Here is a 10,723-nt window from a genome sequence, read left to right as displayed (position 1 = left end):
TTTTTTTTTTTTTTTTTTTTTTTTTTTTACATTGAGAACGTTGCAAAGCACCGTAATAATGGAGATTAAAATTGATTTCCCTCACATAATAGATTAGATTTTCACAATTTCAGTGTAAAAAAGAATCCTATTGGTTAGGTCGTGATAACATATTAGATACGGTTTCAGCACATAAAGAGAGTTAATTGCTTCAAGATGACAAGTCAAAAAGCTTTGGTTTCTGGGAGGGGCACTTTAAAGTTCTCCTTATTTATTTATTGTTATTATTATTTACTTAAGTTAAATATATTCTTTTCAATTGTTTCAACCTGGGATTCCTACTCAAGATTCATCCATGTAATTGCATTCAACATAAGAATATGAGAACTTCGATGAAATTCAGAGAGGAAAATGGCATATATATTGAATGCGTTGATGGGGCATATTTTTCTCTTTGAAAAAAAAAGTCACTTTACTGCTCGGTGCAATTGCAGTTTTTATGTGCTATTGCCCTTTCAGGTGGGAAGATCAGTTTTCCACCCTAAATACAGTCATTTTGATGTACTTCCTATACATTGATATTCTACTATGACTAGGACAAGTTGAAAAAAAAAAAAAAAAACAGGGTTGGCAAAACTGTGTGGATGGTTGATCTTTCTTCTCCATCTCTCATAATATCTGCAACCTAGAAGTGAGATCAATGAAGGTCTCTTCTCTGCAGGGAATTGTCAGACCACCCATTGGATGATTGAATCCAAACTCTTCCTCGGCCCTTTTTAGTAGATTTAGAAAAGAAGGATGGTTCAAATAAGGAATTGGAACCACAAATCTCCTTGTTTGGTTTTCCCCCACATAGACTGCAATATGTCCTTTGGGAATATTGGACTTTACTTTTGAAGAAGGGCCCTGCATTTTGAGAATTTGCTTGGTATGAAGAAGAATTGAAGGCAAACGGATTCCCATTTTTAAATCTTCTTGAAGTGAAAGAAGAACAAGCAACTGTCAGTCGTTGTGGCCGATGTTGATCTTGAAGTAAAAATCTGCAATACTTGGGATGATAATCTCTCTGCAGTTCGAGTTGGGAGATGGTTGTTCATTTGGTTTGAATGTATATATATAGAGTGAGGAAGAGGAGGTGTGAACAAAAGAATATCAAAGTAGGTGTCTGGTTGGACCTACATCATCAAGGCTCACATGGGGTTGCAAAATTGGTTGAAACACACTCGTTTTCTCATTTGGCGCAGCTTCTGATGGTACACATCCACTGTTTAATGGGAAGATATTAGAGAAGAAAACAAGTGGTCAAGGAAAACCAAAAATCAAATGCTGTGACCAAGAAAATAAACAGACAAAAAAAATCAATGTGATAAGAAATATTATTAAAACTTTACTGGTTTGTATCCATCAGATGCCCCCACCGAACAGGAAACCGAGTTTTCTTCGTCTACAAGCACTGTCCTCAACATCAAGAGTTATTGGAGTAAGCTTGCACCATGCTTGATGTTTTCATATTGTTCAGTTGGTCCATAACTTAAGAATGACAACCTTTTGAAAAGCAATAGTTTAGGAAATGGTCAATCTATATTTTTAATTATTGACTAAAAAATGCTTGATCCCTAATAGATGCTTATTTTTTTCTTATTAAGATCTCATTAAATGTTCAGAACTTGGACATCCACTCATTGAGAGGGAATGTTGCCGGTCAGCTTTCATGTGAACTTCAAAAAGGCAGGATCTCTCAATCTGCATCTGGTAAAATTTGCTCCACTTCCAGCTATGTTATAACCATCTTGAATATGTTTGTTGTCTAGGCTTATCGATTTGGTTTGTGAGACTCCAATAGCTGTACTAATATGCATCAAAGATTAGCTGCCAACTTTGGTTTTGTTCATATCTTGAGCCAGTTGGTTTAAATTTTTTTAATTATATAGGCTTTCTTTCCATTTAGACAAACAATATATTCCATTAAATGAATGTTTCCCTGCTATTCGTTGGCATGGCAAAAATTATTAGGGGGACGGTTTTGTTGTCTCAGCCATTTCTCTAACAAAAATATTATCGATTGCTTATGTAATGTGCTTAACTTAACTAACGAGCTTTCACTCGGCCACAATTTTCAGCTCAAATGGGTCCAGTATTTGCGAGGTTTACCAAAATGTTAGGTGACTTTGTTTTCCCGATATTATTTTCCAAGTAGCTGAAGATTATTATCTAGAATACAATACCATGTGACACAGTATACTTCACAAGTACATGCCTCCTAGTTGGCCCCATTCGTAGATGTCTCACCACTCATTTCTTAGAGCAAGCTAGTGGCCACGTCTCCCTTTTTAATCTATATATACATGTTTTCAATTCCAAAGCAACTCAATTCTCAAACTTCCAGTTCACCACCAAGTTTTCCCTTTTTCTCTCGACTGCTATTGTGCTACTTCTACATTCCAAAATTCAAGACCCTTCAACTTCCTGAGAGAAAAACAAAAAACCATGGGTTTCCATTTGGCGAGAGTGGTAAATGCTGTGCAAAATATTGGACTTTCTTCTCTAACAACACACTACAAATCGTCGGCAATCCGCAAAGGTTATTGTGCAGTTTATGTAGGGGAAAGCAAAAAGAAGCGGTTTGTGATTCCAATTACTTACTTGAACGAGCCATTTTTCAAGGACTTGTTAAGTCGAGTTGGAGAAGAATTTGGTTACAATCATCCTATGGGAGGCCTTACTATTCCTTGCAGCGATGATACATTCCTTCATCTCATCTCTCGTCTAAGTGAGCCATGAGAAAATATATATTTGTTAGATTAGTCACTTGTAGATCAGTGTCATTCCGTTGTACACTTTTTCGAGGGAGAGTCGAATTACCTCCCCAGTTGATGTATACAAAATTAAGCTTGCTAATGTCAGAAAAGGAAGAGGTTATTTCCATGGAAGTACTTCCCTTTATGCAGTCACAGTTCAATTCATTGGTTAATATTTACCTAAGAACATCAAATTCAAGTTGCCAAATACAAATATAAACTGTCATTATGTCATTCATTATGACGGAAGAATGCTAATCCTTTTCTTTCTTTTTTTTTTTTTTGTCAACCTTTCCCATTTTCATGTTATATTTGAGGATGTAGTTCAACGTGAATGGTTTATTTTCAATTCTTAATCTACGTTCATTCATCATTTTTCTAAACAGTTGAATTTGTAACAGAGATTTTGAGCAATCAAGGACCATTGAGATATCAATTCCATTTTTTACATGGACTTCATTTTGGCAAACAGTTCTAGAGAATTATTGATTGCATCATAAGTTTGACCATTTAACTATGGCATATTCCTTCCTGATACTTGGCTCCAGCATGACAGCCAAATACAACAAAACCGTTGTAGGATCAAATCTAGAGTTAGTAACTAGAATAGTTTGTTTAGATGACTTTTGGCCTAGTATCTCATTTCATTGTATGAACTGGCAATACAGATGAAATTTTCTTGTATTAGCTGACTAAATTTGGTATTAAAGTCAAGTCTGACATTGATGGGTAGCTTGGTGGAACAAGTTCCTGTGCTGTGGTCACTCTGGTTTTCTTTCATTATCATTGGAACCTTCCTTTGTCATTCAAGAAACATGATGACATTAGCTGACAAGAATTTTAATTTCAGAGCATTCATGGATATAATAGCTTATAAAGATCTTGTGGAGGAGACGCGCTAAAGGTAGGTAGACACTGCTTTTCCTTCAGCTGTTTATTCCTGTTACACCTAGTGAAACGATTTATTTAGTACAGAACTTCATCAAAGCATGACATCTCCATCTAATATTTCCATCTTGCAAGCAGCAAGTTTATTTCATGCATCTTCTGCTCAACTCCGATAACATATATCTCTTCACAAATCACTACATTTGAAAAGGGTAATATTCTCTCTGTAATTCATTTTTGATTTCTTGGCCTTTGCTGATATATATATATCTCTTGGCACAAGCAAGCAAGCTAAAACGTGTATCTTTATTTCCATTCTAAGCATTCTGTTTGTGGAATCATATTCATATGGTTCTAGAGGGCACATGCAACATGATGTCCTAAAAGTTGAGTTTGCTATTAAATTAGTTCTAATTTTAAAACACCTTTTTAAGATCAAATTGTTTCTTGTAAGAATAGCTATAGATGTCTGGAAGCTTATCCACTATTCTAAGGCCATCTATTTATAATGAACAATGGAGCCTTCCCTAATTTAAACTGGAGTTTGTTCATAACAGCTCAAGCCCACCCCACTGCAAACAGTATTGTCCTATTTAGACTTTTCATTCTGGGATTTTCCTCGAGGTTTTAAAACGCGTCTGTTAGGGAGAGGTTTCTACACCCTTATAAGAAATGTTTCGTTCCCCTCTCCAACCGATAAGAGATCTCACAATCCACCCCCCTTGGGGGCTCAATGTTCTCGCTGGCACACCACTCGGTGTCTAGCTTTAATACCATTTGTAACCGCCCAAGCTCACTTCTAGCAGATATTGTCCTATTTGAGATTTCCCTTCTAGGATTCCCCTCAAAATTTTTGAATGTGTCTATTAGGGAGAAGTTTTCACACCCTTATAAGGAATCTTCGTTCCCCTCTCCAATCGATGTGGGATCTCACACCGAACTTGTAGGTTTGCTATGTTTTTAACCCATACACATGACATTTACTGTATTTGGCTGAAAATTCCATGTGGCTCGTCAGACAAGTATGTCTCACACCTTGTCCCATATAATTAATGCATTTAATAGCATTTCAATTTTTTTTATCAATATATTGAGTCATTCTTTGCATTTCTTAGCACTAAATATCTCCCTCCGATCATAATTCATAATCATTCTCAAAACTCTCTATTTGGACAGACAACCATGGATATTTGCTGAGCTCATCCTCCATTGATCAGGAAATCATGTGGTTCATACAGCTGCATAACTCCCCATACCCTCTTTTGAATCTATGCAGAGTAGAAAGAAGATTTTTCAACTTACTTCACCAACTACCACTGTGAGTTCATATGGTCCCAACTTTCTGCGTTTAATGTATTTCTGCTTCTTTTGCTACTTTATTATAGAAAAAAAAAATGGCACTGCTTGAGATGAAAGACAAATATCCTTTTTATATGTTTCAATCAGCAGTAAAAAGAGTCAAAATCATGTAGCATTCATTTCCACATGAGAGAGAATCTGCTTTCTGTTGCCTTTGTATGTAAACGTTAGCTCATACAATTGTCTTTTTTGGCTTGCTTTCAATTTGCACCCACTCCCAGTTGCTTTCCTTGGACACCATTCACATATTTGGTCTCTCCCCACCCTCCATATAACCAAGAGCCTCCTACCTGTGCCCCTAAATTTAAGGTTCTCACCCACCTAGCTGTCCCTTTCCAATCTTCTGCTGGTCCTCAAATTGAGTAATGGCTGATTCTGTAGGACACTGTTCAGGACCAAAATGGGACACTGATCCCCTCTCAGCCCTGAGCCCAAACTGCAAGTTGAAAGACAGAGCCATGTGAAACCCTTGTGAACTCTTCTCTAACCAGACCCCAACCCAACCTGCTTCTTCCTCCATTGCCTCAGAACTTTGATATCTTCCTTTTCCACCAATTTATCAATATAAATACGGACATAAACTTGTGGTTGAATTGCACTTTCAGTTCATTGTTCGTTAACGACGAAAAACTGACATGGGAACCGTTTACAGAGTGTCATTGTAACACCCCAGATCTACCACTAGTAGATATTGTCCTCTTTGGGCTTTCCCTTCCGAACTTCCTCTCAAAGTTTTTAAAGCGCGTCTGCTAGGAAGAGGTTTCCACACTCATAAAGAATGTTTCGTTCTCCTCTACAACCAATGTGGGATCTCACAGTCATTCTAAAAGAAAGTTCTTAAATGCGTTAGCTAGAAAGAGGTTTCCACACTCTTATAAAGAATGTTTCGTTCTCTTCTCCAACCGATATAGGATCTCCCAGTCATAAACGGTGCATTTTGAGTGAAAGAAAGGCAATTTCAGCATCTTGCAGGTTCCGAAAGGCTTCTTTGCAGTTTATGTGTGGAGAAATTCTTAAGAAAGTTCTTAAGCTGGAGAATTTGGCTTTGGTCTTGTAATGGGCAGCCTAACTATTGCACGTAGAGAAGATACTTTCATTGAAGTCACTTCTAGGCTTTGGGCAGTTGATTTTTTGGCACTTCAAATGTGTAAAAAGATTATTTTATTATTATTATTATTATTTTTTTTTTTTTTTTTTGGTAGAGTGGAAATTATCATTTCCCTTTCCATTTTGCTTGGCATTTTTTTTAGTCAACCTCTTGTGGCAATGGTTTTATGAGAAGAAAGGTTACCGTGATTTCTTTGCCATACCTTTGATCTTTTTCTTAACCAAATTTATGTTACTTATTCTTTAAGGAAGGAGCAACGAGCAATTCATCTGATAATAAATGTCTACACTTTTAATTAAACGCAATTTGATTCGGAGAAATTGAATGTAGATGTAAATATAAATGTCCACGGCGTGGAGAAGCCTTATCTATCCCGGTCTCCTCCGATTTCAATTTTTATTTCTTGCCTAAATTTTTTTTTTCATCTTTTTACATATATATAAATTTTTTTTAAAAAAAATTCAATGGATTACTTTTATTTTTTTAATTTAATTTCTATTAAAAAAAGGTTAAATATCTGCATAATTTTTAAAAACTTACATTTCAATATTATAATATAATATTTCATAATCTATTTATATAATATAAATAAGTTATTTTCAATATTTATATATATATATATAATGAGCGGGTTTGAGACGAGGAATATAATATTTGTCCCTCCCCACTCACTTCCATATTTTTCATTCAAATGGAGATTCCCACCATATTTAAGATAAGTCACTGTTACCCTAATTATTGCAACTTAAAATTTTCGATTACTTTAATTGAAATAAATTTCTTGATACTAAACTCAAATATCTGAGAAAAAAAAAAAAAAACCAATTAAATGGTTCTAGGTTGATTTAATGATTTTGAAAGTTATTGTATAAATTTGCTACGAAAACCTAAAAAATGCTTATGCTATAAAAATCAAATGTATTTTTATTAATTTAGCCTGAAAAACAATAAACTTAATTTATTAAAAATACGGAAAATTAAATCCTCGTCAGCAAGCTTAATTTGTCCTTGCTTGCAAAATGGATCATAACTGTGGCTTCTCAACTGTCATAACGATATTGCTCCAATGACGAAACTACCCCTGTACTATAAAACCAAAAGACTGCCAAATGCCCCTCTTCCCGCCTGTTGCTTCCTCCCATTCTTTCGATGTCGAGCCCTCACCATTTTCATATTAGACGGAGTCTCGATTCCTTCGCCAGTTTTTTGCGCCATGCTTCCCAAATCCAAAATCTCAAAGCCATTAAGAAGCTTCACGCCCAACTGCTTAGAACTCACTTCCAATTTTCCTCCCCGGATCTTCACTCTAAGCTTATACTATCCTACTCCCAAATCATCCCCAATTTTGATGCGCTAAGCTTAAGCAGCTTCTTCAAATGCATAATCCCCAGAAGTTCTTTAACCTTCAACGTAATGATTTCTGACTTTTATCGACATGGGTTTCCAGATTTTTCGTTAATGGCGTTGTCTTTCATGCATTCCAATGGGGTCCCTATCGATACGTATGCCCTCTGCAGCTCTTTGAGTGCTTGTTCTCTTGTTCAGAATCCCGTGTATGGAAAACAGATGCACGCCTTCGTGGGGAAATCAGGTTGGTTATGTAGTGTTTTTGTGGGGAGTGCGATTGTCGATATGTATGCAAAAAATTCGCTGATTAATGATGCAGTGAAAGTGTTTGATGAAATTCCTGTGAAGAATACGGTGTGCGCAAATGCATTATTGGCTGGATATGGCGACGCTAGCATGTGGATTGATGGACTTGAATTGCTACGGAAGATGTACGTTTTGGATTTGAAGTATGACCAGTTCACTCTATCAGCTTCTTTACGTGCGTGCACTGGTTTATCTGCAATTGCTTTAGGTAAGCAAGTGCATGCTTATCTACTACGAACGGTTTATGATATTTCGAGTGATGTTCATCTACAAAGCACATTGATTGAAATGTATGGGAAGAGTGGCATGGTGGAAAAAGCATGGAATGTGTTCGTTTTCGCAGGACTTGGACAAAAAGAAGATGGGAAAAGGGATATTATAATGTGGACTTCTATGCTTAGTGCATATGGTAGAAACGGATGTTACATAAGAGTAATTGAATTGTACAACCAGATGTTGATGGAAGGGATCAAACCAGATAGGGTGGCTTTTGTGACAGTGATATCAGCTTGTGGTCACACTGGTCAGGTGAATCTTGGAGTCAAGTATTTTGACTCCATGCAGAGTGTTTTTGGGTTGGAACCTGGTCAAGAGCACTATAGTTGTTTGGTTGACTTGCTCTGTAGAGCTGGGGAATTGGAAAAAGCATGGAAGCTTGTAAGTGGTATGAAAAGTAGCGATTACAATGTACCTCTATGGGGTGCTTTACTCCGAGCTTGCTTGGAACATGGAAATATTAAGTTGGGTAATTTGGCAGCTCGTAGGGCACTTGAATTGGATCCTACGAACGCTGGGATATTCGTTATGCTATCAAATTTGTATTCTGGTTTTGGCTTGTGGAATGAGATAGAGCATTTGAGGGGATTTGTGAGAAGGGAAGGGCTGCATAAAGGTGTTGGATGTAGCTGGATAGAGACCACAAGTTGAGCATTTCTCAAATAACCTTACGCAAATGTTGAACTAAGAGCGTGTAGGGGGGTCTCTTCTCATTGAGCCCGCTTGGATATTTGGGTTGGGTCAAGCCAGTTCGTAAAGAAGCTAGTTCGAGATTGATTGCTTATTGAAAACGAACCCTCATTGAAAAAAGAAATTTGATTAGGCCCTATCTTAGGGTCATTCCTAAAGCCATGAGAATTGGTCAGAAAATCGTTATCATAAGGAATCGGAGGAAGATTCGACGATTTTTTTCAGTAACTTTGTTTTATGGGAAATGGTTTATTGTGAGGTGCTACGATGAAAATTGTTTCATTGAGCCTTAGAGAGTAGCTTGTATCATTGTTATCCAGCATCACTGCTCAATTGTCATGCTATATAACACAAAGAGAGTTCTCAACTTTAGTGAGCAAAATAAGAGGGTGAAAGTACAAGTTCTCAGATTATTCATATCTACGGATCTCCCTCTACATAGTTCAGTACTTGTATAACTCGCCCTACCGCCACCATCTGCTTTATAATTTTTGTAACTACCTTAGTTCCCATATGTACAAAGATGCTTCCCAGTCATGTTAACTGGCTAGTCAAACACATACCCTCCCTTCTTCCTCGTAAAGCACGTAATCTTGGCATTTTGCCAACTCAATCATCAAATGACCTGCGGCCTTGGCTCTCCTCCCCCTGTACATCTTGTTAGGAACTACGAATCTCCACAATGGTATGATATTGTCCACTTTAAGCTTAAGCTCTCGTGGCTTTGCTTTGGGCTTCCCCAAAATGTCTCATACCAATGGAGACGTATTCCTTACTTATAAACCCATGATCATTCCCTAAATTAGTCAATATGGGACTCCCTCCAACCATCCTCAACACACCTTGCTATCTATAGTTTTGCATTTCTACTTTTACCATGCAACAAAGTAAATGAGAATATTACGTCAATGCCAGGCCAGTTAGAAGACGCTGCAAAAAAAAAAAAAAAAAAAAAAAAAAAAAAAAAAAAAAAAAAAAAAAAAAAAAAAAAAAAAAAAAAAAAAAAAAAAAAAAAAAAAAAAAAAAAAAAAAAAAAAAAAAAAAAAAAAAAAAAAAAAAAAAAAAACAGAACAGTGCTAACAAAGATTATATCTCAGGCCAGGTCCAGGTACTTATGAATTTGTTTTTAGATAATTTATACAGCTTGCAGCACTTAACATGGGTCAGGCTGAATTTTTCCCTTTCATTAATAGTAGTTGTATTTGTCCATTTTGAGATCCTGAATGATATGCACTCCTAACAAATGTTTGTACCGTTGGACTTAGCAAATGTCTGGTCCCTTCAATCTGATCCCCATCTCATCCATTAGCATTACTGCTTTCTTCAGATTGCTGAATTGCTTATAGCTTCTCGATGATGTCTGCTTGAAAGAGCTTCACATCTTTGTTGACATTTTCGTTTGAACAAATAATTGAATGAAGCATTTATTTTTAGTTTCTCAATTGGTGCCCTTCTCAAAGTGGTATGGTTTTCCTATCAGGAATATGTTTTAAGTCATTACTTATTTAGATTTTTTGCGTCATTGATCAGACTCAATTTGTCTCAGTTTTTCTGCTGACAGAGAGAATAACACGATGCAACTTGTCATTGAATATATTTTTCATTTAATGTTCTCTATCCCACAAGTTCTAAATGGCTGAATAAATCTGATCGGCTAGGATGATCCTAAACTTTGAGTTCCCCATTCTGTAATAGTTGTATAATCTTTATTTTTGCTACGTTTACATGATTTGATACTTAATGCTTCTAACAAGCTTTTTGATCTAAGTTGTGAGATGGCCTCCTTGTCATAGCTTATACTTTGTTTTGTGCATTCTTAGCCTTAACGGGGGACTTCCTGCCCAATTTCCACGAGTTTCACTTTACAGATGAAAGGAAGTATTAGTCTATTCGTTTTCCATGATGGTTTGATGAGCCTGTAAGCCGTTAATCTTGCTGAGATGACTTTTTTTTTTTTTTTTTTTTTTTTTTT

At 36.3% G+C, this 10,723-nt stretch overlaps 3 protein-coding genes across 7 annotated transcripts in view; 2 read left to right on the top strand and 1 right to left on the bottom strand.

Annotated features, from left to right (window-relative positions):
* LOC111448820 overlaps nt 1-6,276 on the top strand; it is an 11,474-nt gene extending 5,198 nt beyond the window's left edge. Inside the window, exons 3-6 of one of the 5 annotated variants that reach the window (XR_002711489.1) lie at nt 1,644-1,731; nt 3,628-3,681; nt 3,753-3,877; nt 4,842-5,783. Coding sequence is in view for 3 of the 5 variants with exons in the window: in XM_023088586.1 (XP_022944354.1) it covers nt 1,388-1,459; nt 1,626-1,731; nt 4,842-4,983; nt 5,987-6,041 (375 nt within the window). In the remaining 2 variants the exon portion in view is untranslated. Of the gene's footprint in view, nt 1-1,375; nt 1,460-1,625; nt 1,732-3,627; nt 3,682-3,752; nt 3,878-4,841; nt 5,784-5,986 lie in introns of those variants that run through there. The other 4 variants (XM_023088587.1, XM_023088586.1, XM_023088588.1 and 1 more) reach the window with 4 other exon arrangements.
* On the bottom strand, nt 31-1,047 carry LOC111448829 (auxin-responsive protein SAUR21-like). Its single transcript, XM_023088596.1, has one exon. The coding sequence runs from the start codon at nt 940-942 to the stop codon at nt 649-651; it is 294 nt and encodes a 97-aa protein (XP_022944364.1). The 5' UTR covers nt 943-1,047; the 3' UTR covers nt 31-648.
* A 1,005-nt stretch (nt 6,277-7,281) lies between the features above and the next one.
* LOC111448605 (pentatricopeptide repeat-containing protein At1g50270-like) lies at nt 7,282-9,458 on the top strand. The gene has a single exon (XM_023088287.1). The coding sequence runs from the start codon at nt 7,282-7,284 to the stop codon at nt 8,710-8,712; it is 1,431 nt and encodes a 476-aa protein (XP_022944055.1). The 3' UTR covers nt 8,713-9,458.
* Nucleotides 9,459-10,723: the final 1,265 nt, after the last annotated feature.

The sequence above is a fragment of the Cucurbita moschata genome, unplaced genomic scaffold (genome assembly GCF_002738365.1).
Source record: "Cucurbita moschata cultivar Rifu unplaced genomic scaffold, Cmos_1.0 Cmo_Scf00010, whole genome shotgun sequence".
NCBI lineage: Eukaryota > Viridiplantae > Streptophyta > Magnoliopsida > Cucurbitales > Cucurbitaceae > Cucurbita > Cucurbita moschata.
The sequence above is the reverse complement of the archived record's forward strand: the minus strand, read 5'-3'. Positions and strand labels throughout refer to the sequence as shown.